This window comes from Microtus pennsylvanicus, chromosome 5 (assembly GCF_037038515.1).
Source record: "Microtus pennsylvanicus isolate mMicPen1 chromosome 5, mMicPen1.hap1, whole genome shotgun sequence".
NCBI classification, from domain to species: Eukaryota; Metazoa; Chordata; class Mammalia; order Rodentia; family Cricetidae; genus Microtus; species Microtus pennsylvanicus.
In genome coordinates, this window is record NC_134583.1 from 41,074,188 (window position 1) to 41,101,265 (window position 27,078).

Below are 27,078 nucleotides of genomic sequence, written 5' to 3' on the forward strand. Positions count from 1 at the left end.
ATATCAATCTGTTGATTTCATTGGTTAAGCAATAAAGAAACTGCTTGGCTGGCCCTCATAGGTTAAAACATAGGTAGGCAGAGTAAACAGAACAGAAGGCTGGGAGAAAGAAACTGAGTCAAGGAGTCACCATGATTCTCCCTCTCCAGACAGACACAGGTTAAGATCATTCCTGGTAAGCCAGCTCGTGGGCTACAGCAGATTATTAGAAATGGGCTAGTCCAGGTGCGAGAGCTAGCCTAGAAGAGGCTAGATAGAAATGGGCCAAGCGGTGTTTAAAAGAATACAGTTTCCGTGTAATTATTTCGGGTAAAGCTAGCCGTGGGGGTGGCTGGGTGCCAGGGATGCAGCCCACCCCTATTTCAACATATCTTGAGACCAAGGGAATCCAAATTAGGGTCCAGAAAAAAAATAATGATAAATAACTCTTCTCTTGCAGCTGCCTTCTGTCTCAGTGTTCAAAATAATCAGTATGGCTCCTATTTCATCATAATACAGTCACAATTTTTATTCAGAATAAGACACTGAATTTCTTTTCTCTACAGAACAGAACTTTGGATCTCACCAGCACAGACACTGGACTGAGCAAGTTCTTTAGCTGGGACCATGCCTGACCTTGACTTCTGGCCACACACTCCTCACAGTGCCCTGCTCCTGACCCTACTGCTGGGACTCACAGGTGAGCATGTCCCAGGAGTGCAGTCATCTCTCTGCCTCTGTCTATCCCTGCCAATGGAACTCAAGGACTCCAGATAAACACAAGAACTGCCACAAGAGAAATCAGAACATATTTGAGGGGCTAGAACCAGAGTCCTGAGCACTGCTCTGTAAGTCCATCAATTACAAAGGGTGGCTGGAAGCTTCTTATCAGATAGTGCTTCAAAAACAATAGATAACATTTCTAATATTTCAGCAGAATCCCACTTAAATTAATGTGACTCTGAGGTCATCAATGCCAGTGCATAATTTGCAAAGCAGCTGATGGTCTGGCTCCATGCTCAATATTTTCTGCTCACTTCCTGAGATACTGAGGCTTACATACAGGCCAGCGACATGGCTCGAAGGAAGTGTCTCTGCCAATGCTCAGTTCCCTTCCTTCTCATTTAGGTTCTTTATCCTATCCTCTGTCCACTAATTCCTTCCTCATCTGACCTCAGTCTTCCCACTGAGTATTGCTTCTTTGAGAGACTGTACTATTATTTTTTTCTTCCAATTGCATGTATTGCTAAAGTTGCTATGACAAAGTACCACAGGCTGAAGGCCAAACCAATAGTTCTTTTTCCTCACAGTTCTGGAGACTGGAAGCAAAGAGTTGAGTAGTCCATTGAGCTATTTTCTTCTATGATGTCTCTCCTGTTGTAAACTTCACATTCTCTTTTTTTGTACATAGATGACCTTACCTCAGCTTGTCTCTGTGGATCTTATCCATTTCTTAAAATGAAACCAGTCAGTTTGGGTTAAGACCCCCAAATGACCTCATTGACCTTTACTCCTTTAAAGACCCTGTTCCAAATAAATTCATATTTATTTGGTATGTTGCAACACTGTAACATTGTATTTGGAATGTTCCAAATACAAATACATCATCAAGTATTGGGTTTATGGATTTAACAAACAGAGCATAACCAACTCATATATAACAGTTCACACACACCCCTGGTCTTCTTGATTTTCTCCAGGGATCTTTGTTTCCCTTCTTCTCATGATAAGGATTATTGACAATCTTAGTGGACCCTGCTCATGATTTCCCAAATGCTCCTTATCCTTAGTTCCTTCTTTGTCCATAAGGAAAACTTTGTGGCTTCAGGTGAGGGCTTCATAGCACTCAGGCTCCCCACTTTGGTCAGGTGTTATGTTAGCTAATGTTATAGAAGTTTCAAGATGTCCTCTTTAATTACCATTCACCTGTTACTATCAATAAAATATGAGTAATTTTAAATGATTTTATAATTTTCTAAATCTCTTTTTAATTTTCTCAAATTAACATATAATTACAAAAATTACATCATTTCCTTTCTCGCTGTGTACTCTTTTTCTTTAACTGTTTTCTCTGTATGTCTCTCTTTGTCTTTTTTTATCTCTCCATATCTTTCAAAAATACAGACATATTCACAGACACACATTGCTCCTTTAATATAATGTTTTAAGAACAAGGACAACACCAATACATATGAAAACATTAATGTTGAATACATCATTGATAGACATCGTGAATTTTTTCTCTCTCTTTGTATTTGTATTTTAGCCCCCTTTTTGATTCACTGCTGTCTCCCTGTCATGAATATCTGCCTTCTTATAGGCTTCAAAGTAGGAGATTAACATTTCTAACCTGTGATAGTTCATGCAACTTCTCCTTTTATTGATTGATTTATATTAAGAATTCACTTCAGTACTAGGAAGTTATGTAGCACAAATGTTATAATTAGAGTCTGAAACATATCCCAAAATTGATATGTTTAAGACATATCTTCATAAATAGGGTAAAAGAGAAATTATGATATTGTAAAAAAGTGATACATGGAAATGTGTACAGTTGTCTAAAGAAATTGAGATCTTTAGAGAGTTAGATGTTGAAAACAAAGTGTGTTGGTGCAAATCACTGAGAAGAGGAAATATGAACAAAAAGAAAAAGAAAATGTGAGAGTGAGACATGTGACCAAACACTGTAGAAGAAGAACTTCACCTCAAACAGCAGCAAGATCAAAGGCAATAAGTGGGGCTTCATTCCATGTTCATGAACTAAGCTTACACTCTAGGTTAATGGGAGCCAGTGCAAGCTTGGAATAAACAGGCACTATGGCTGGACATGAGTTTTAAAGTGATTTTCTAACTAAAGGATATCAGCGACTATTTGAGAGGAACAGCAAACAGCTTTCATGGAATACTGCCTAACACTCAGAATAAACTCCACTGGGTGAGCCTTGGAGAGGCAGACCCATAAAGACTATATGTCATACTGTCAGTAAGCATAGATCTGTTTAATGCACTTGCAAGCATCGTGACCTCATAATCTATGAGTTGTATAAAAACTCAAAGGGGGATTCTAGAGCTTCACTGGGAAGTATTACTGGTACTTAGAATAATAGAGATCAGGCTGGAGAGATGGCTCTGCGGCTAAGAGCATTGCCTGCTCTTCCAAAGGTCCTCTGTTCAATTCCCAGCAACCTCACAACTATCTGTAATGAGATCTGGTGCCCTCTTCTGGCCTGCAGACATACAGACAGACTATTGTATACATAATAAATAAATATTTTTTTTAAAAAAAAGAATAGAGATCAACTTTTTTCCAATTGTTGCTGGAGCAGATTAATGATTTAACCACCACCTTTAGAAAGAATTCAGAGATTTAGTAAAGTTAGGTTAAGATGTTTTTGGTAATGGCTTTAATGTAGAAAGTCTTGGGGAATAATTTAAAGTTTAGAAGGCCACAATTTTGATAGATGAATATTGAAGTCAAGGACCAAGAAGAAATGCAGTTCGATTATTACTAGCTGATGTGCCTTTCTTGATAAAGATGTGTTGGTGTCCAAAGGTGATGACTAATTCCTTCTCCTCACTTTTTTGCACTCAGCTTCCTGATATAGTGTAATGGAAAAAATGTTAAGTAGTGGTTGTGTACTCTTAGGACTTAAACTAGAAGTGACTGATTTTTATATATAGAAATTTAGATTTGCTATTCTTTTAAGATTTTTTATGAGATTATCTTTTGAGATAAATAATAAAATGATTGATTTTTTTTGTAACTAAAATATGCAGCCTGACAATAAAAGTGCTAATTGACAAGAATACCTTGTTTGCTTACACTTTCTTAATCTACAAGTTCCTTGGACATGGTCTCATAAAATATTTAAATAAGTGGATGCAGCAGTGGCTTTATACAACAGAGGGAATGGGAGGTCCAATGTGCAGATAGTCCAATGACGGGAATGATGGTGTCAGTAAAATTGTATTTCTTCAGTAGTTACAGAGTTAAGCTCAGATGTGGCAAAGTGACTTTGGCATTGATAGCCCTAGGAAAAATAGGGGCCCAAGCCACCTGCCCATAGCACAGCTAGTGGCATGAACCTATACTCAGTACAGACAGAGCCAGCAGAGGAATACAGTGTATCTGCTATATTGCTTGATCAGTGCTTTTGCAGTGCAACATAAGATAGACCCTACATGCAGAATGGTGGCAAGTACTGCATGTCCACCAGTTCCCAGTCCTAGCATTAACACAAAACCTGCAACAAAGTTGCATAGCCTTTGACAAATGATATCCAATATCTCTCACTTTTATGTAATATGCTCTAAGTACCCTCTTTGAGGGAAAAATTTGTCTCCTGTACCATAGGATACCTGACAGTTTTGCAGATTGTTTCACAGTTGTTCTGCTAGGAAAAGTTGAATAAAGAGGCTGCAACCCTTGTACAAGTATTCTGGGATTTATGCAGCCTTTCAGAAAAAGATATGAAGAACTTTCTGACCTTCCACAACCCAACTAGTGTGAAGTCAGAAATACTTACCATGCTTAGATAGTAAGCTACTACACTGGGGTTCTGGGGAAGGGACAGGGAAGAAGGATGGAGTTTCTCAAAAGCAAAGGTTCTGTGTGGACTCCAGCTGGTCTCCCCAAATCAGCTAAACCTAGAATGACTGGATGCTTCTACTAGTTATAATCACTCAGATCTATGTGAGCAGAGTTAGCTGAGATTATAGGTCCTAGTACTTAATAAAATTTGAGTTACAATTCTGTTTTCTAATGCTCATGAAATTTTAATAAATGCTACATTATCAATTTCTGGACTTATGTTATCTTAGTAAAAAATCTAATTAGATCTTTTTAATTTGTATGGGTTTTGCTCCAAAAATTAATCAATAAATTTAAGATTTTCAGTTTAAATGAATTATAGAACTTTGACAAAATTAATTATATATTGTGTATACACAACCTATGCCTATATCAACACCTATGCCAATATTATGTAACATTAAATAATATGACTCATTCCCATTATTTGTCCCTTATTTTATTTTTTAATCAGGAATTATTCTAAGACTATCCACTTGTTTCCAGATCTGGTACAAGCTCATTACATCAGGTATTAATTTCACTAAGTTCCTTTTAGCGTTTGGTTTAAGTTATCTAGAAAATCTGACTTTTCATATCAGATATTCTTCTTTGAGACATTACAGTGACTATGATGAGGTCCTAAGTCTATTCATGAGAACTACGGAGGCAGATGGGATGATTAGAGCCACCATTTTTCAACAGGTAATTGGAAGTTGGAAGCTCAGCATGCTTTATAAAATTTTAAAATTCACTATAGAGTCAGAAGCTGTACTGTTTTTTACTCTTGCATTTTTCTTCTCTTGATTTCTTAAACAGATGGAAATCCCGTTAGCATGGCCTGCATGTCAGACATCATGTTAATAAGCTCAGATTTTCACCTAGGAAGAGCTTATTTATTCCATGGTGTTCGAACTATAGTGTTGCCTTCTTTAGAATCTTGGTTTTACTTGAACTTCAGACATAATTTTTTCTTTTGGCACTGACCATCTCACTTTCTCCTGGATGTTGACATTTCTGATAGGGGTTGTGTTGATATTATTTAGCAGGACAAGATGAGTCATGCTCTAGACTGTAGGGGTTGTATTGATATTATTTAGCAGGACAAGATGAGTCATGCTCTAGACTGTAGGGGTTGTATTGATATTATTTAGCAGGACAAGATGAGTCATGCTCTAGACTGTAGGGGTTGTATTGATATTATTTAGCAGGACAAGATGAGTCATGCTCTAGACTGTAGGGGTTGTGTTGATATTATTTAGCAGGACAAGATGAGTCATGCTCTAGACTGTAGGGGTTGTATTGATATTATTCAGCAGGACAAGATGAGTCATGCTCTAGACTGTAGGGGTTGTGTTGATATTATTTAGCAGGACAAGATGAGTCATGCTCTAGACTGTAGGGGTTGTGTTGATATTATTTAGCAGGACAAGATGAGTCATGCTCTAGACTGTAGGGGTTGTGTTGATATTATTTAGCAGGACAAGATGAGTCATGCTCTAGACTGTAGGGGTTGTGTTGATATTATTTAGCAGGACAAGATGAGTCATGCTCTAGACTGTAGGGGTTGTGTTGATATTATTCAGCAGGACAAGATGAGTCATGCTCTAGACTGTAGGGGTTGTGTTGATATTATTCAGCAGGACAAGATGAGTCATGCTCTAGACTGTAGGGGTTGTGTTGATATTATTCAGCAGGACAAGATGAGTCATGCTCTAGACTGTAGGGGTTGTGTTGATATTATTCAGCAGGACAAGATGAGTCATGCTCTAGACTGTAGGGGTTGTGTTGATATTATTCAGCAGGACAAGATGAGTCATGCTCTAGACTGCTCTCATCGTTCTCACACTACTCTGCTTCTGTCTGTTGAATTCTAGTGTGTGCCGGAGTTTATCTCACATTAAATTAGTTCAGTTTGTTGGATTTATACTTTTTATAATTTATCAAACCAGGAAGATGAGGTAACATTTTTCCCAATAATCTTACCACTCTTACTAAATTCTTCAATTTCTTCTCTTTATTGTACCCTACCCATGCAGTGCTGAGTAATGCTATTGAATCCATTTCCATGATTTTATATCTTTTCATTGGAACCTGCTAAATGCTCTCTGAACTCTGTCCATTGGACTCACATGTTATATCCTCCTCAACCCTTCAATACCATTTGGTTCCTTCTGACAGTTTCTTTCCATTTGATGTTATATTTTATTATTCAGATAATTCACTTTCTTTAGTTCTTTTCTATACTTTTCTTTGGTCTTTTAATGTTTCAAATGACTGTTGTACAGTCTTTGTTCCTTTGCAGTAACATACAGCAGTACAGTTCAGTCCTACCAGATCACCAAATAAAGGCAAAAAGAGGTCAGAAGTGTCTGAGTCATGGGAGCAAAGTTACTGAGCAAACAGAGAGCAATGATGGGAAGACAGGTGACAAGAGAGAATACATCCAGGTGATCACATCATGTGCAAGGAAAAAAAAACAGTACCACTTGGAGAGTGTGGTGCTATGACAGCATTCTAATTGGCTTGTCACATCAAATGAGGACCTGGCCCTCCAAAACATGAGATAAAACATTTCTGTTGTGTCAAACATTCACTTTATAATAATCTGTTACATCATCCTTGAAGTTAATATAATGCTGGGTTTGGAGAGATGGTTCAGGACATAAGAGCACTTTCTCCTCTTTTAAAGGACCAAAGCTTGATATCCAGCATTCACATATGAGTTACAACCATCTGTAATATCAATACCAGGGAATCTGGCACCCTTCCCTGCATTGCTTGAGCACCAGGGATGCATTTAATACACAAACATACATGCAGGCAAAAGATTCATACACATAAAATCAATCAATCAATTAATGTGTTTGTAATACATATTTTAAAACTGGTAAATAAAATTGAGATTTTATTTCTCTAATTAAGGTATTTCAAGATTAATACAATTCTAAAGACAGATAATGGGGTTCAACCTGAAGACCAAAAAAGCAAAGCAGTCATTCATTGACTCTTACCTCTACCTCAGTGAGAAATAGCAATCTTGCCTCCAGGAATTCTCAGGATGAGATTAAGCTAAGAATTGTCGCTTCACATTTTATATTCTTCTCTAGTGCTGGGATTAAAGTGGATTTGAACCACTACTATCTGGCTTCTATGGCAAACTAGTGTAGCTACTGGAATTAGAGGTGGGTGTCACCACTGCCTTGTTTGAAAGGCTGAACAGTCTTAACTTCAGGCAAATTTTATTTATTAAAATACAGATGAAATCCCACTACATTAAGGAACATGTTATTTCATGGTGGGATCTATTCATAGCATTAGCACTCTATCTGGTAAACCAACTCCATCCAGAGCTGTAGGCCTGCCCCAGAGAATCGTGCAATCAAATGTACATCTCACTAACTATACAAGACACTTTTGTTCATGTCTTACTGGTAAAAGAGTCAAGTCATCACATGTAATACTATTACACAAGAAGTGCCTCATGCCATATAAACAGAAAATGAAAGAAAAACAGACATTGAATGAAGCATGAGAATTTCAAACAGAATTGGGACTTCAATCAGAATACTGCCAAGTTCTCAGTGTCTCTGTGATTCATTTCCTCATCTGTGTTACATACTTGTGTTAAGAGGCCCAAATGAGGGGAACTATGATCACATGCCTGCTTTGATCAATTAAATAACATTGATCATAAATTGTACAGTTTTCAGGTTCCCTTTAGGATGAACATTAACTGATGTTTCCTGCAGGAGGAGATACCTTGGAGAATCCGAAGGTGATTCAGCCTGAGAAATCAGTTTCTGTCTCTGCTGGAGAGTCAGTCACTCTGAACTGCACTGTGACCACCTTCTTCCCTGTGGGACCCATTAGATGGTTCAAGGGTGTAGGGGAAAATCGGAAGCTTATATATGCTTTCACAGGAGAGAAGTTTCCAAGAGTCACAAATGTTACAGATACTTCAAAGAGAAAAAACATTATCTTTTCCATCCGCATCAGTAATGTCACACCTGCTGATGCTGGTACCTACTACTGCGTGAAGATAAAAAGAGGAATCCCTGACACGGACTTTCAGTCTGGGGGTGGCACCGAGTTGTATGTGTATGGTAAGTTCCTCATTGTCCTCCTCATCCCTCATTATCTCCAAAAGGTCAAAATGTGTCTGAGATTCTGTGAGCAACCAGGAAGAAGCAAGCCTGTAAGAGTCCTGCATGTTCATAGGGTGACTTTACCCCAGCTGTGGATCAAGGAAGCAGAGAACAGAAAACATGCTGTTTGCTACAGGTCCTTTTTCTGGTGAATGGGATAAATCCATACCCTTGTCTACCAGGTCAGCAGTGCTTACCTTTCTCATGCTGTGGCCTCCTAGAGGCTGTATAAATATCCTTCTGCATTGACTGCCTTGTCCAGTGACAGGCTCAGATCTGGACTACTGCCTCCAGAGAACACTTCTTCTCCTGGCTGAGTCTTCCCTTTCTACCCCCAATGACCCAGGGATTGGTTATGCTAGTTCCATTCTAGATGTCAACAGAGATGGCAGGAGGCAGGCAAGCTGGAGCTCTTTACCCAAGATGTGTATCTCCTCTTGCCCAAGAAAAAAGCACACAAAGGCAGAATGTAACAGGGCCATGACTGAGTGTGCTTTTTTCATTTTTTTTTCATCCATAGTATACTGTGAAACTTCAAGGTACATAAATTGCTGTGGAATCTCTCAGTCCAGGTCTAAATGTCAACAGCAAGCTAGGCCTTTGCTGTTTTTCTGTTTGAAATTGTTTCAGGGATCAACTATGAGAGACACTAAAAGTTCCAGGCAATATAGGCTCATGTTCCAGGCACTGGAAAGAGTGTGCATGTAGATGCCCTTTAATCAGCAGCTGTGAAAACAGGACACTCACTTTAAATTTTTTGACACAAGCCTGAATTCTTTCTTTCTAGGTCTTGTTTCTGGGAATATTCCATCAAGTAGGACTGTCATATTATCCATTCCTGCTCTGTTTGAGATATTAACCCTATGTGCCAGTTTTCTTTACATAATCCTATAGCCGGTAAGCTTTAAGAACTAACCTTGAACCCACAACTGACTCCACTTCAGCATCTTGCTATTCAATCCAGAGACATCATCTCCACTTAGGAGCTAGGTGCATTTTACATACAGAATTAGAATTTCTTGATTCATCATCAGATCCCCAAGATATGATGGTGTTTCTCTCAATCAGGTGCTATTATCCAGTAGTGTAATCTCACTCGTGAACACTGATGCAAAAATACTTATCAAAAGTAATCTACACATTCAATGCAATGCCCAAAAAGTTTCCAGCAAAATTCTTCACAGACCTCTAAAGAACACTACTCAACTTCATATGGAAAAGCAAAAAACCCAGGATAGTCAAAACAAATTCTGTACAATAAAGGAACTTCTGGAGGCATCACAATCCCTGAACTCAAACTCTACTACAGAGCTACAGTAATGAAAACAGTCTGGCAATTGAACCAAAACATACAAGAGGAAGAATGGAACCGAATGAATCAAAGAACCAGATATTAATCCACACACTTACAAAAACATGCTTTTTGAAAAAGAAGCAAAAAATTTAAAAAAAATAAAGAAAGCACTTTCAATAAATGCATAACTGGATATCAACATGTAGAAGAATAAAAATAGATTAATATCTATTATCATGCAGAAAATTCAAGTCCAAATATATCAAAGACATCAATATAAAGCCAAAATCACTGAACCTCATAGAAGAGAAAGTGGCACAAATGGGCACAGGAGACCACTTCCTACACTGAGAGAATTAATTTTTCATTAACTAATAATAGGATATAATAAAATTAATATTATTAATTATTAATAAACAATAAATGCGACCTCTTGAAATTGAGAGGCCTTTGTAAAGAAAAGAACATAGACAATAAGACAAAACTGTAACCTATAGAATGAGAAAAATTCTTTACCAAACCCACGGCAGACAGAAGGAAGATCTTGAAAATACACAAAGAACTCAAGAAATTGGTCATCAAAAGAATAAATAAAACAAAAATATTGGAGTATAGACCTAAACAGAGAACTCTCAACAGAGAAATCTAAAATAGCTGAAAGACACTTATGGAAATGCTCAACATCCTTAACCATCAGAGAAATGTAAATCAAAACAACTCTGAGATTCCACCTTATACCTGTAAAAATGGCCAAGATCAAAAACACTGATGACAACGTATGCTGAAGAGGATGTGGATTAAAGGGAACATTCCTGCATTCCTGGTGGTAATGAAAACTTGTAGAAGGAGCAGCAGGCTGCATTCCTGCCACCCGGCTCCCAGTCGCCTGGCTAGGTTATGCCCCGAATTAACAACACACAAATTGTATTCATTTAAACACTGCCTGGCCCATTAGTTTCAGCCTCTTCTTGGTTAACTCTCACATCTTGATTAACCCATTTCTAATAATCTATGTAGCTCCACGAGGTGGTGGCTTACTGGGAAAGATTCAGCATGTCTGACCTGGTGGCTGGCTCCATGGTGGCTGCCCCAGAGAGAAGAGGCATGGCGATTGCCTCACTTCCCTCTTCCTGCCAGCATTCTGTTCTATCTACTCCACCTACCTAAGGGCTGGCCTATCAAATGGCCAAGGCAGTTTCTTTGTTAACCAATGAAATCAACACAAAACAGAAGACCCTCCCACATCATTTCCTCTTTTTCTGTTTAAACAAAAAAAGAGGGCTTTAACTTTAATCTAGCAAAATTACATATAACAAAACAGTTATCAAGTAAGAATTACATTTACAATATTTATATCTATTTTATCTTTTCTCATAACAAAGGAAAACAACTATAACATCTATCTATTCTTCAACTCCATTAAAGACTCCAGAAGGATATAATATTACCTAAGTAAATGAGAAGTAAGCAACTTAAAAACTCTAGAAATCACAGAGATATCTTGCTGCCTGGATAGTCACCCAAAGTTCCTCTGTACCATTGGGACATCAATCTTTGACCTACAGGCCCATAGTTTCCAACAGACATTTCCATGAAGCAGGAAATTTCAAAGGCAGTTCAGTCACTATCTGCTGTGTCCTGCAGAATGTCTCACAGACTCTTTCACGAATCAGGATCCCCGAAAGTTATTAAAACATTTTAAATGACATATTTTGTAGTCTTTGAAAGATATAAAGAATGCCTATCTGAAATATATCTATGCACATCTAGAAAATCTAACTAACATGACTACAAGCTTGACTATTATTGATGATTATCCATTAACAACTGATATACATTACATTTTTAAATGAACTACACAATCATAATACCTTAATCAATATCAGAAATACATATACATATAATAAAATCAACCCTAATTTTAAATCACTAAAGCAAAATCCATATCAATGCAAATTATTCATATCTATATCATATCCCCCTTTAAATGTAAAAGAACATTTATAAACAATAATTTGGAATATGGTCATTTTTATAATTTTTTAAAAAATGCTTCAAGATCCCCTGCGGCAATAGGCAGCAGAAATGCTGTAGGTCCCAAATGGTGGTAGCGGGCCATGTGGCAGCAGGCAGTGGGCCCTGGGAGCAGCCAGTCCCAGGCAGAGATGGCTGCCAGTCCCCGAGCAGTGGCTGGTCCCAGGCAGGGAGACACATGGAAGGCAGGCAGGAGACAAAGACATGGATAGACACGACTTGCAGAGTGAGGTTGAATATTTATTTAGGGGGTTATGAAGGGGGAAGGAAAAGGGAGAGAGTGAGATAGAGAGAGAATGAGAAACAGACAGAGGGGGGAAAGTGGAGAAGTGGGGAGAGAGGCAGAATCAACACTGCTTCTCTGAGAGGAAGATGGGAAAGAGAGCAAGCTCAGGCCAGAAGCTGAAGATCAGCCTGCCTCAGCGGATGGGGAAGGGAGTGGGCATGGCTTGTCTCTTAAGGAGACAGAAAACCAATATATTCCCAGGTCTTCCTTATAATAAAAAGCAGGAGATTAGACACCACAGTTTGAAGGATTTGGGGTGGCAAATTCTTAAAACTGCCTCCTGATGATTTGTGGGCATCATCTTGGAGGGGGGAACCTGAGAAGGCTGTGTTCTGGGAGTCTGAGAAGGCTGTGCACTGGCCACATCCTGCATAGCTGGTCTGTTTGCTTCTGACTGGTGTTTGTGGCATGGAAATGTCTCTTATCCTGTTTAAGATATTGGCAGAACAAAGTTAAATTAAGGGGGAAAAAATTAGGTCTAGGGAATTGAGGGGGATGTATCTGACCTGTTTAAGGTGGATTCTATAATTTGGCTCTCTGGAACTCACAAGAACTCCTTGAATTTGTGTAAACAGAAGTTTTAGACACATAATGACTATGGCATATATTTGTATAATGAAAAGTATTTTTTAAGACTATGGAAGGCAGTATAAGAGAGAAATTTGATTTGAAATTTGTTTGGTGAGGTAATCTAGGAAAACCTCTCAGCTATCAAACTGTCAGAGATCTTTGAGAAGGATACGATTTTAGTTGAGTTACTGATTAAAAAAATGACAGAGAACTTACTTGGTTGGCATCCAGAGCTACTCTTTTTTGGGTCCTCTATGGTTGCAGAAGGTTGCACTTGACCTGTCAGGCTCCAGTAGACCCTGTGGGCTAAGTAATTTGTAGGAAGACAGGCCTACATTGACCTGAGCAGCTATGCTGTTGATTCCATCCACATCTAGAGGTCTTTAGTTTAGATGAAAGGCAGTTTTGCCCAATGGTAAGGGCTCGGCAGTCAAAGTGAACTGCAGAAGCATGTTGTTCTGTGTGTCAATTTGTATGCTGTCTTCTTTGGAGGAAATAAGAGTCTGCTGCTAGAAGCCAACCTGTCTCTTTTGTTATGAAAAGTTTTTAAATAATTAAATACTTAAATATCACATTCCCCAGATCTCTGAGCAGTTGAGGGCTGTATTAAATATAACTGCAGTATACTGGCTCATAACAGGTAAGATCCACACTTGTAAAAGGGCAGAAAGAAGAAACTGCTGGCAATGGAAGGTTAATGCCAGAACTGACAATGGTAGAGGACAGCTTAAGAGACTTAAAGGTACATACCAGTTTGAAATATGAGACTCATGATTTTGTAGTCTGAAATGAGATGTAATGAGCAATTACTATACACAGAAAGAGTGAACAGTAATTGGGCAACATGGATGCCTTTGATGGGCCCTATCAAAGATTGCCATGGCACAAAACACATGTAACAGAATTGACAGGGGGATTTTAGTGAAAACTGGGGGAAAAGGCAGGGTATACATAAATGAAACTGGGAGAGCTTGGTCACATGACCTGGTTCTCAGCCAAGATGTTGACAAAGTCACCTGACCCACCTGGCCCTCAGCCAAGATGGCGACAGCCACGTGCTGTGGGAAAAAAGTTTAAATTTTTGAGCTGTAAGGACTTTAAATTTAATGAGAGAAACCTAAAGGCCTGATCTGCTTTATTGCTGAGCCTCCATGACATAACAGAAGCCACAGAGGGGAGGGTCAAAAGGCTGGAACCGAAAAAAACTGCACCATGCCATGGCTGGAATTGAAATAGCTGCCTGGAAATTTAAACGCCATCTTAGTGCTTACATATTTGCCTGTACGGTGGTAGTAATTTGACAATTTCTGTAAAATGTCAGGATCAAAGGTGCCGTTAGGAAGCCATTTAATTTTTCTCTAAGGTATATTGGGGCATTTTTTGAACAGAGATGGATAAGTGTGGAGGTCTGTAAGGAAGGCATTAAAGCATAAGGCTGCAGGGCATCCAAAGGGTGTCCCAGCAGGGAGGTTGGAGTGATAGGTCTGGATGGCTTGGCTCCCATGGTCAAGGCCATGAAAACGCCCACAAAAAAACATGGCACCTCAAACCTACAACGAGAACGGCTCCCCGGTAAGGCAAGACGCAGATGACACAAACACCCAGGACCTGTGAATGGGTGTCCACATTTCATGAGTGGGGTGCTAATGGCCTATCTGTATCTGGGCAAATTACTCAGAAATCAGGGGCCGGGCCACACCATAGCAGTGTGCCACACTGTAGTGGCAGTTACGACCAAAAGAAGGAAGAAAAGGAATTAAAAAAGAAAAAGAGGAAGAACTGGAGACCCCAGGCCTAAAGGCACAGGTGAGCTGAGGGGCTGGCTAAGGCCACACCATTCCAGGTACAGGCTTAACCAAGGATGCAAGCCAAAGTGAATGCCAGGAAAGGGAACAACCAAGGCCCTGAAGACCGCCATTGGGGGAAGTTCCCCTGAGCCTAGAAACATCGGGGAGTTTCCAGGAACTCAGTGGTCAATTGCCCAGCTTAAAATGCATGATTAGGCTGGCCAAAAGGGGACACTCACTATTAGAAGCCGGGGTTGTTCTTAAGAGCCGTGCCCAGGCAGATGGAACACGTGGGCCATTGTAGAGAAGATCCCCGATACAGATTCTGCCCCGGGAAGGAGCTCAGAGTCCCAGATGGTGCCTCAAGCCAGAACTCCGGCCCCAGGTGGAAGTCTGGGGCTGGTGAATCATAGCACAAATTCTATATATTTTTTTAAAAATGCTTCAAGATCCCCTGCGGCAATAGGCAGCAGAAATGCTATAGGTCCCAAATGGTGGTAGCGGGCCATGTGGTGGCAGGCAGCGGGTCCTGGGAGCAGCCAGTCCCAGGCAGAGATGGCTGCCGGTCCCCGAGCAGTGGCTGGTCCCAGGCAGGGAGACACATAGTGGGTGAGCAGGAAACAGAGACATGGATAGACATGACATGCAGAGTGAGGTTGAATATTTATTTAGGGGGTTATGAAGTGGGGAGAGAGAAGGGGGCAGAGTGAGAGAGAGAGAATGAGAAAGAGATAGAGGGGGGAAGTGGAGAAGTGGGGAGAGAGGCAGAATCGAAGCTGCTTCTCTGAGAGGAAGATGGGAAAGAGAGCAAGCTCAGGCCAGAAGCTGAAGATCAGCCTGCCTCAGTAGATGGGGGAGAGAGTGGGCATGGCTAGTCTCCTAAAGAGACAGAAAATCATAACAGACGTAGTTATTTCTCTCCAAACTGTTTCATGCTGAATGGGGGTGCTGTTATTCAGGTCCTTCATGGTATAACCTGTGTGTTAGATTGATCTCAGTCAGCAGTTAAGTAATTTTTTGAAGGTGTTCACAGCAACATTTCAGGAAGGCATGGTCTATCATACCATAATGGGATAGAAGCAATCCACAGGGTCTCATCCTCTGTGAAAACAAAAGAAGGACTTTTCTAAAGCATCATAACCTTAGATCCAAATTTTGAAGTCAAGGTATTTTCAAAATATCTATGTTGGAGTAGTTCAGCAGCATTTATAAACAAATATCTTTTAGCAGCTGTTGTTCCTTTCTTAGCATTCAAACAATTCAAAGAGAGCATAATAGCATACAGTATCAAGATTCTCAGTGTATTTTCCATCTTTGTGTGGCTTTATTTTAACCTCTATTTCATTTATTGTTACTTTTATTTTTTTGAGACACATTTTCTGTATATCTTTGTCCTGGAATAACTCTGTAGACCAAGCTGTCCTTGAACTCTCAGAGATCCTCCAGTCTCTGCCTCCCAGGCATTGGGATTAAAGGTGTGTGCTACCACACATTGATGTCACAGAGGTCAATCTACCTCTGCCCCTTGAAGTCACAGAAGTCAGTCTACCTCTTCCTCCCAAGTGTTGGGATTAAAGGTGTGTACTATCACACTCAAGTACTCCTTTTTTTTCCTTTTTTACTTTTAAGAACTTTAACTTTTAGTCTACATATATTTTTAACACTCTGTAAAACATTTAATGGTTTTCTTCAATTTTGAATCTTTCTTTTACTGTATATCTCTCTTTTTGTGACCACATGAGTCTTTAATTTACCAAGCAATATGGGTAGGTTTTAAAGCTGTGGCTTTGACAGCTAGAGCCAGCACATTCCTTTGCTTTCTGCAATTCCAGCCTTGTGGCTGAGGAACCAGTCAGAGCCATGTTCATTGCCACAAATCTACCATGTTTCAAGGTCCCTACCAGCAAGCAAGCTGCGGCATTCTGCTCACAGACCACACTTGGTCGGATTGCCTGCCTGAGTCAGAGTTTGCTATAGCAGGATGGCCCAGAAAGCTGGCATTTTAAAACAGCACAGCTTTTTTTCCTGCTACTGCTGAAAACCTAAAAGCATGCACTGATCTTTTCCTCAACACCGTTTAAGTATTCCTTGGCAGGACCTCTTAAAAGAGCTGCAGGGTTTTGCAGCTAAAGCTGAGTCAGGAAGCCTCTATTAGATGAAAGTGTTTGCTTGCCTCTAGCAAGCAAAGCAGACCTGAGAAATTGCTGCTACCAAGAAAACATGCTTTACTCTATTCTTTCTCAATCTTTCTCAGGCTTTCTGTGGATTCAGTTATCCATGTCCAGGCATCATTTGTAGAAGGAGGGGTGGGCTGTGTTCCTGCCACCCAGCTACCAGTTGTCTGGCTAGTTTATGCCCTGAAATAACAACACACAAATTATATTCTTTTAAACACTGCCTGGCCCATTAGTTTCAGCCTCTTCTTGGCTAATTTTCATATCTTGATTAACCCATTTCTAATAATCTGTGTATCACCATGAGGTGGTGGCTTACTGGGAAAGATTCAGCATGTCTGACCTGGTGGCTGGCTCCATTGCATCTGACCCAGAGAGGAGAGGCATGGTGATTGCCTCACTTCCCTCTTCCTCCCAGCATTCTGTTCTGTCTACTCCACCCACCTAAGGGCCAAGGCAGTTCCTTTATTAACCAATGAAATCAACATAAAATAGAAGACCCTCCCAAATCACAAACTGGTACAGCCCCTTTGGATATAAGAATGAAAATTTCTCAGAAAATTAGAAAACAAACTTCCTCAAGACCCAGCAATACCACTTTTGGATATATACCCAAAGGATACTCAATCATGCCACAAAGACATATTCTCAACTATGTTCATATGCAGCACTGCTTGTCATAGCCAAAACCTGGAAGCAACATAAATGCCCCTTGACCAAGGAATGGATAAGAAAAATGTGGTAAATTTACACAAAGAAGTACTACACAACAGAAAAAAATAATGACAACTTGAAATTTGCAGGCAAATAGATGACAAAATATTGAGTCAGGTAACACAGACCCAGAAAGACAAATATCATATGTACTCACTCATAAGTGGATTTTAAACATAAAGCAAAGAAAAACCAGCCTACAATTCACAATCCTAGAGAACATAGACAACAAAGAGGACCCTACGAGAGACAAACTTGGATCTAACGTCCAAGGGAAGTAGGTAAAGAAAAGTTCTCCTGAGAAAGTTGGGGACATGGGAATCATGGGAGATGCTAGAGGGGAGGGGAGTAGAGAAAATGTATAGATCAATAGAATCAATAAAAAATAAAGTTACAACAATGTCAACCATAATTCACAGCCCATATCAGAACAAAGAACTGTTCTCTGCTTAAAGAAAAAGCAGATCCCAGGTCATAAATGTGTTATTTGCTTGAGTTTGTGGCTAATTGTGCAGAGACACAGCAGATAACCTTATACACCCACTGTCTTCACTGCAAGATACATGCCTTGTGGACCAGGTCTGATGTATTTGAAGATTAAATAGTTTATAAGGATATTATCATTTTATGGATGGGGTGAGCATACTTTAGCTGGTGTAATTTGTCCATGAACATACTCTGCTCTTAATCCAAGCAAAGATTTTGTCACTGGAATCTGGACAATGTCAGGATACCAAGAAATTTTGATAATTGGTGGCCAGCTATACTCCCTCAAACCCATAAGGACATAAGTTATGATAGTGTTTAAATAGCCTGACTTCAAATAACATTGGTATCCACTCCTGGTTTGACGGACATTTGAAAAGGAGTCACATATCTACAAATACAAATGTGTATATTTCCAAATGCACCCTGTTACACATAATAACCTCACCACAAGGCATCTATGGGGACCACTGCTTTCCTCCCATTAGTCTAACTAAATGTGTGCTTTAAACCAAGAAGCGATTTTGTCTCCTCAACAGGCTTCTCTCCGTGTCTCTTACAATTATCAATTAGTAAATGGACCATTTGTAGCTTCTTCGGCAGAGGGTAAATCACAGTTTTCAATCTAAAACTAAGTCCTAACAAAGCATATTTAGAGATTGAGACTAGTGAGCTTTCAATGTTAAATTCAGGCTTGGGACAGATGAGTCCTACCAGCATATAGTAAAGAGAGAAAAAAAACCAAAGAACTGGGGGAAGCAGAAAGGGTTCCAGCTTTGTGGCCCTTCTGTGATATCAATTATTTCCGGAGATACTATAGGTATAAATTAACAATTCCCCTGGATTTGCAATGTTTCAAGAAAAGGCAAGCAGGAAGAGAAGTTATAAAATATGAAATACATTGGCATTACCTTTGTCTAGAAGGAAAATTACTCCAACATTTTCATTCCTCATTTTCACCTCAGAATCTATGCTAAACTGTGAAGAAAGAAGAACAAGGGATATAAGAGAAAGATAAGGGGTGAAGGCGTAAGTCACAAACAATGCCACACCAGTTTGGAATTAAGATTAATAGGGTGGTATTTATTTAAAGGGGAAAAAACTTACAGATCACTGTCCCAGACAACAGCCATCTGTGCAACCAGGAAGAGAGTCTAGTCACTGGTGGAGCAGGAAGTGAAGAGAGAGAGGAGAGGGAAGTGGTTGCTTTTTTAAAGGGAGAGAGACCACGCCCCAATGGGCTGGTATCTCAATGGCTATAGGCTGGAGGAGCGGAAGAACCTCCCACAACACCTCCCCCTTTTGTTTAAGTAAGAGAGTTCTAAACCTACTACAAAATTATATACAATAAGTACATATATCCTATTCTAACTAGCTTAGGTCTTGTATAATAAATAACTTGGCCAAGTCATGAGAGAAAAGTAACTATATTTATATAGCCTTCAACCCCATCGAAGATCTGAGAAGGGAAATAATGTTACATGGGTAATTAGGAAATTCAGTAAAACAACTTCCAAAACATGCAACAAATCACAGAGACAACTAGCTACCTGGGCAATCACCCAAAGTCACGTTAGCAGCGTTGAAGCAACCAACTTTGGCTAAGGCCTAACATAACTGATATACTATTTTCAAAGGCAAGCAACTTTTTCAAAACTATCTTACCCTGTCTTGGCAGGATATGACAGTCCTGTTTTATCCAGTGATGCACGCTCTGTATCTCTGTCAGTGGTTGAGGTATGGGCATTTCTTTGCCCAAAGGCCAGTTCTGCCAAAAAGAAAGGCTCCAGGTGGAGTGTCTTTGGTGCTCAACATTCTCTTGGGAATAGAGCGGTGTTGCCAGGAGCAATTGTGTCTCACTATCACGAAACTCTGAGTTAGATTAAAGGCCATTTTCTACAGCTCTTTGAAGAGGTTGAAGATTATCTATCTATACTGAGTATAATCTCTATATATCTAAAGAACCTGATTAGTCTAATTATAAATGACAAACTTAGATGACTATTAATCTATATAATTCTCAATACTATCTAACTTAAAGACTAAGAAAATAAACTACTGTGAAACAAATGAGGACAATGACCTCCAAATATAAACAATGTACAAATATACATTGCAGTACATAGCAATACACAAACATTATATAAAGTATCTTAATCAGAGGTAGAAATGTACACTGCAATAAGGTAAATATATACAATATATACATATCAATACAATAGATGTCAATACATAAAAAATGTTTTAAACAGAGGTAGAAACATGCATGCATACAATAGTCAATATAATTTGACTTTGTATCAATATACAAGAATCGATACCAATATATTTATCTAAAAACAGTAACTCACAATTATAAATCTATTATCCCATCATCCACCTTTTTTTCCCCAAAATGATCCCTGAGCTTATAAAATTCCTCCCCCAACCTCCCAACCCCTAAATGATGTCCCTAAACCCAGGGGCAAACTTTACTGGGAAAGGGGACATCGTCCTCTAGAATTACTTCCAGCTGTCATGGGGGTGACGTTCTTTATGGGGGATCCTGTGAAAGTAAAATGATGGTTAAATTTCAAGATCAATTTCTTTTGAAATTGCAAAGAGTCTCTGAGTATTTTGTGGAGGTCTGGCCAGAATGTTGTACAAGATGTGCACCATTTCAGCTAACCAAGTTGGGATCTTCTTGTGCAGCTGGTACCCAAAACAGATCTTGTAGTAGCGCTATCAGTATCATGACATCATATCAACCAGGTAGAGTTGTTGTTGTGGGGCCCCATCTTCTTCCTGGAAACTTCAAATGTCACTTCAGGAAAAACTCATTGTTCATTGTGAAAAACTTAAACATTAATCATATAGACATATATAGACATACATATATATATTCAATGAAAGGCATGATAGATATATTCAATGAAAAGTATGATAGCTATGAAGAAAAGCAAAGATGTTTTCTAAACTCATATTTCTTTCTGTCCTATATCATGGCTCTTGACATGAGAAGAAACTCCAGAAACTCTGGGTTTTTCTCTTATTAACAGGCTTGGAATTGGAGAGGGACTGAGCCAGTGTCCAACTTCAAAACCAGCTCTATAAATTTAGAAATATATATATTTTACTTACACAACCCATTCAGTTTTCTTGATATTTCTTATTGGGCAGGTATTTTTCCATCTGTCAGTATCCAAACATCCAGGGTCCCTTGAATTTTTCAAAGATGAGTGTTTTCCTGTGGAGATAAGAACAGAACCCTGCCCCCATTTTATATGTTTTTCTTACCACCTGTATGAATATCATCATTGTGGATGAGTTGTCAATTCTCCTTTCCAAGAGGTTTCTCCTCTTCAAATCGAAACTTTATTAATTTTGATTGTATGGACAATTTTTCTTCTCCTGTGGAAACAAGAGCAAAACCCCTTCCCCAACGTAGCACATCTCCTGGCTTCCATTGAGGGGTCAGCATATCTTTGAAATAAATTGGTTGATTTAGTTCAGCAGACTTTTCCTTTATCCAATGTCTTTCTGCCCCTGCTGTCGTTCCTTTCTCATTAGCATTAAGAAAATGCAAAGTTAATAAAGCATTATGTAATCTATTTCTGGGGGTATTTTCGGTCCCTTTCTGTTTGTTCAGCAAATCCTTTATAGTACGATTTGATCTTTCTATAACTGTCTGACCTGTAGGATTATTTGGTATATTTCATTTTCTTAGATACATATGCTGGGCCATTATCTGTCTTTATTTGTGCAGGTATACCCATGATAGCCATAACTTTCAATAAATGTGTGATTACTGAATCAGCCTTTTCTGAGCTCAGGGCAGTAGACCATTGAAAACCTGAATACATGTCTATGGTGTGGTGTACATATTTTAATTTACCAAATTCCATAAAGTGGAACACATCCATCTGCCAGATTTCATTTCTCTTAGTACCCTTGGGTTACTCCCTGCAGGCAACGGTGTTTGATTATAGAAAGAACAAGTAGGACATCTCTTTATAATGTCCTTATCTTGTTGCCAAGTAATGGAAAATTCTTTCTTTAGGTCTTTACTATTGACATGATGCTTCTTATGAAATTCTGAGGCCCGCAACACACTTCCAATCAATAATTGATCAATCTCAGTGTTGCCTTGCGCTAGAGGACCAGGCAGGCCTGTATGGGACCGGATGTGTGTTATGTACATCGGACAAAGCCTGCTCCTAATTATGTCTTGTACCTGGATAAACAATGAAGTCAACTCTGTTGTCATCTGGTATAAATTCAGCGGTTTCAATATGCAAGATAACTCTTTCTGCATATTGTGAATCTGTAACTATATTAAGAGGTTCTTTAAAATCCCTTAGCACCATAAGAATGGCATATAATTCTGCCTTCTTGACAGAATTATAAGGGCTTTGTTCCACCTTACTCAATTCTTCTGACTTGTAACCTGCTTTCCCTGATTTATTTGCATAAGTATAGAATGTATGGGCTCCAGTTATTGAAGCATCACGTACAATTCTAGGAAGAATCCAAGAAGTTCTTTTTATGAGGTTAAGTCTACCACTTTTAGGATAGTTGCTATTAATTTCTCCCAAAAATTTAGCACAGGCTTTTTGCCATGGTTCATTGTCTTCCCATAACTATTTTATTTCTTCAGTAGTAAAAGGCACTATAATTTCTGCTGGGTCTATACCTGCTAGTTGACGAAGTCTCAGCTTACCTTTTATAATTAATTCAGAGACTTTTTCCACATAAGTTTTTAATTTTTTTACTTGGTTTATTAGGTATAAATATCCACTCTAAAATAATATCTTCCCTCTGCATTAGAATCCCTGTAGGAGAAATTCTGGAAGGCAATATGACTAGGATGCAGCTAAGATTTGGGTTCACCCTATCCACATATGCCTCCTGTAATTTTTCCTCAATCATTGTCAGTTCCTTTTCTGCTTCAGCTGTCAGTTTTCTTGGACTATTCAAATCTTTATCACCATCTAAGATTTTGTTTAAATGAACTATTAGATCAGGTGTTATCCCAACAGCTGGTCATAGACTGGAAATGTCTCCTAACAATCTTTGGAAGTCATTAAGAGTCTTTAACCAGTCTCTCCTAATTTGTGCCTTTTGTATTTTAATTTTCTCTAACCCTATTCTATAACCTAGGTAATTAATAGAATTTCCTCTTTGGATCTTTTCAGGGGCGATTTGTAATCCCCACCTAGCAAGACTTTCTTTACTTCTTCAAACATCCTTTCTAAAGTATCTTTATTTGAATCAGATAACAAGATGTCATCCATGTAATGATAAATTATGGACTTGGGGAATTGTTTACTAATTATTTCCAATGGCTTACTTACAAAATATTGGCACAATGTAGGACTATTGAGCATACCCTGTGGGAGGATAGTCCATTGATATCTCCTATTAGGCTGAGAATTATTATAAGTAGGCAGTGTGAAAGCAATTTTTTCTCTATCCTGTTCTTGTAACGGTATAGTGAAAAAACAATCTTTCAAATCAATAACTATAAGAGGCCATCCTTTTGGTAATAGAGAAGGCAAAGGAATTCCAGATTGTAGTCGGCCCATAGGTTGAATTACTTTGTTGACAGCTCTTAGATCTGTCACCATTCTCCTTTTACCAGATTTCTTTTTTATAACAAACACAGGAGAATTCCAAGGGCTGGTTGATTCTTCAATATGGTGAGCACTAGTTGCTCTTGCACCAGCTGTTCCAATGTCTGTAATTTATCTTCAGCTAGAGGCCACTGTTTGATTCATATTGGCTTCTCAGTTAGTCATTTTAAAGGTAGGGCTGTTGGTATCTCTAAATGTTTGGTATTTGCTGTATGTTCTTGTACACCCTGAATGGCTGGTGACCTTTTTCCATAATACCTCATCATATCCTTCCCAGAATTATGAGTTCCTGGAACTACAGGAATGTTAATCTGGGTTTTCCATTGCTGTAGCAGGTCACAGTCCCATAAATTTATTGCAATATTGGCTGTATATGGCCTTAGTCTTCCTATTTGCCCTTCGGTTCCTATGCATTTAACCCATGTTGTGCTTTGTTCCAAATAGGGTTCCAATTCCCAGAAACTGAACATCTACCTCTTGAAAAGGCCAATTCGGATGCCAAGATTCTGGAGTAATGATACTTACATCCTCACCTGTGTCTAATAAGCCTTCAATAAAAGTGCCATTTATACAGACTCTTGGCTTTGGTCTTTGATCGTTAATAGAAGTCTGCCAAAATATATGTTTACTCTGTCCTACTGGGTTTTTTGACTCATCCTCCACACGTAATTCATCATTTAGTCCAGTATTACTTCTTTCAGCAGAAATTGGAGCTTTTCATTTTCTTGGTGAGGCATGTTCTCCACTGTGACTGGGAATGACTGGGCCACTGTTGGCTTGGGGGCCTGCGAGAGGCCCCTCAAGGAGTTTCCCAATGGTATCGGGTTGCCTTGTGTGTCTGTTGTTGACCTGCATTCGTTGGACCAGTGTCGGCCTTTACTGCATCTCCTACATATACCTGAAGGCCTAGGTCTCCCATTTTTGTCATTCCCAGAGGAGATATTATTCCGAGAAATTCTGTGCCTGCAATCCCTTTTCAGATGTCCTAATTTACCACAATTTAAACACCTGGCAGTTTGATGTCTCCTCATTGCTGTGGAAATTGCTTCTCCTACCCAAGATTCATCATTATAGCTAAAAATCTCAACATTCATTGTATGCTGAATCCATTCATCCATAGGTGCTGATCTAGACTTTAAAGGCCCAATTATCTTTTTGCATTCTATGTTTGCATTCTCAAAAGCTAGAGATTCAAGAAGTATTCGTCTAGCTTCTGGGTCTGTTACCCCTATGTCCAGAGCCTTAATTAATCTTTGCAAAAAGTCAATAAAGGGTTCTCTCTGTCCCTGCCTAATTCTGGTATATGATTCAACCCTTTTTTCTGGATCTTGTATCCTATTCCAAGCATTTAAAGCTGCTTGGTGACATTGACACAGTACTTCATCATCATAAAGAGCTTGGACCTGTGGATCAGCATATTCTCCTGCACCAAGAATTTGATCTTGGGAAACCGCAACACCTTTTGCTCTTCCTTGCTGTTCCATATGTTTGGATTCTTCTCTGAAATAAATTCCAAACATCAAGGAAGGTCCATTATCTAAAACTGCAGACACTAACTGATGGAAATCATGGGGGGTAGCTCTAGCATTAGAAGCCCAAGTCCTCATCATTTCCTTTACACATGCAGAGTGCAAGCCAAAATTAACAACAGCTTGCTTAATTTCTTTTAGATTATTCATTGCTATTGGCGTCCATCTAGCTTCTCTAACTTCCTTTGAGCCTTTAGAAGTTGACGCTTTGTCAGAATTAAGTATAGGGTATGCTGCTAAAACCCTGGGAAAGCCAGTTCTAATAGCTGGTGTTGGCATTGTATCCTGTCCTTGTGCCTTATTACTCTGTTCACCAGCTCCAATCATTTCTTAAATCATTTCAAGTCTTTTTAATAATATTGTCTTTATTATTGTCTCTTTTGAATCCTGAATCTCCTGACCTGCATGAGTTTCTAGTAAAGATTGTATGGTTCTTCGGAGTACCATATTCTTCCTAAATGATAGAATATGCAAAAGAATACTGAAACCTAGTAACCAATAAATTAAGTTATCCCCATAGTCATATAAACCTTGCATGATATAATCCAGTGTATTGGTAACCAGAACAGTAAAATTCGCGTTGGAAATGAAAACAGCCATATTACCTATTATCCAGCAGGTGGCGCTGTTGCCAAGTTGCGATGAAAACAGGGTCCTGTTTCAGAGTCTGCCTAGTATTTGTTAAAAACTGGGAAATGCAAGTTGCTCAACAAAGTAAATGTAATTAAATCAATTCCATACACTGAACAATAAACCCAGAATCCAGGGGTAGAGAAGAGTAACGTGGAAGCCTTGTATGCCTCCATGTGACAGAGTCACCCCGAGGGGTTGCAGCTTTCAGCAACAGGCAACTGCGTGCTCTGGTTCGTGCCACTTAAGAGCTGTGCTTGCAAGGGAGATTTGAAAACGACTCAGCAAAGAGCGAACCACGCAGGCAAAGACTATGTGGGCCTGTGGAGTTTAAATCCACGTGGGGAGGCAGACGATAGGGTACGTGGGGACTTAAAGTCAATCTGAGGTGTCTAAAAGAAAAATATAAAGAACTGCAGCAAGAAAAGCCAGTGCATAATAATTTATATTAAACTGCTGGCTCCACGCACAAGACACAGGCCACAAGGCCACTGCAAGGCACAGGCCGTGGCTGAGGAAGGGAGGGCTCGCGCCAAGCCAAACTCGCGGCCGGCAGCCGAGCGGGGGAAGGAGAGGTCCTAACGTTGGGCGCCAGGTGAAGGCATAAGTCACAAACAATGCCACACCAGTTTGGAATTATGATTAATAGAGTGGTATTTAAAGGGGAAAAAACTTACAGATCACCGTCCCAGACAACAGCCCTCTGTGCAACTAGGAAGGGAGTCTAGTCGCCAGTGGAGCAGGAAGTGAAGAGAGAGAGGAGAGGGAAGTGGTTGCTTTTTTAAAGGGAGAGACCACGCCCCAATGGGCTGGTATCTCAGCAGCTATAGGCTGGAGGAGCATAAGAACCTCCCGCAACAAAGGAAGAAAGCCTGTGAAACAAAACACAAGCAATACAAAAACAGAAAAAATAACCTTGGGGAGAATGAGTAGTTAATTACTGTAGCTCAGACATAGCTATGACCTTGAAGTAGAGCAGGTCCTTATTATGGCTGAATGTCTGGTATTGTTCCTATGCACCACAATAAATGAGGATGGTAATAGTATTTGGGAAGTTTCTTCACAATGTTATGTCATCAGTGGGCCATGACAATCACATCCTTGTTAAATGTTCATTTTTACCTAAACCATCTCTTCATGTAGTCTTAGACCCTGCAGCTAGAGTTCCACATGGAGAGACTGTTAGCTGCACATGCAAATATATTGACTTCTCCCATCAGAACATCACAGTGAAGTGGATCAAAGACAGAAATGAGATTCAATAG

At 39.4% G+C, this 27,078-nt stretch overlaps 1 protein-coding gene across 1 annotated transcript; it reads left to right on the forward strand.

Moving 5' to 3' along the window:
- Window positions 1–606: 606 nt before the first annotated feature.
- On the forward strand, window positions 607–27,078 carry LOC142851248 (signal-regulatory protein beta-1-like). Its single transcript, XM_075975139.1, has 3 exons — window positions 607–679; window positions 8,302–8,655; window positions 26,936–27,078. Exons 1-3 carry the CDS (start codon window positions 607–609, stop codon window positions 27,076–27,078), a joined length of 570 nt encoding a protein of 189 aa, XP_075831254.1.

Excerpts from the sequence above, each read along its gene's own strand:
- LOC142851248 (XM_075975139.1), top strand. The coding sequence starts at position 607 with ATGCCTGACCTTGACTTCTGGCCACACACTCCTCACAGTGCCCTGCTC. Across the intron at positions 680-8,301 it reads CCTACTGCTGGGACTCACAG|GAGGAGATACCTTGGAGAAT; the intron begins GTGAGCATGTCC and ends TGTTTCCTGCAG. Across the intron at positions 8,656-26,935 it reads CACCGAGTTGTATGTGTATG|CTAAACCATCTCTTCATGTA; the intron begins GTAAGTTCCTCA and ends GTTCATTTTTAC.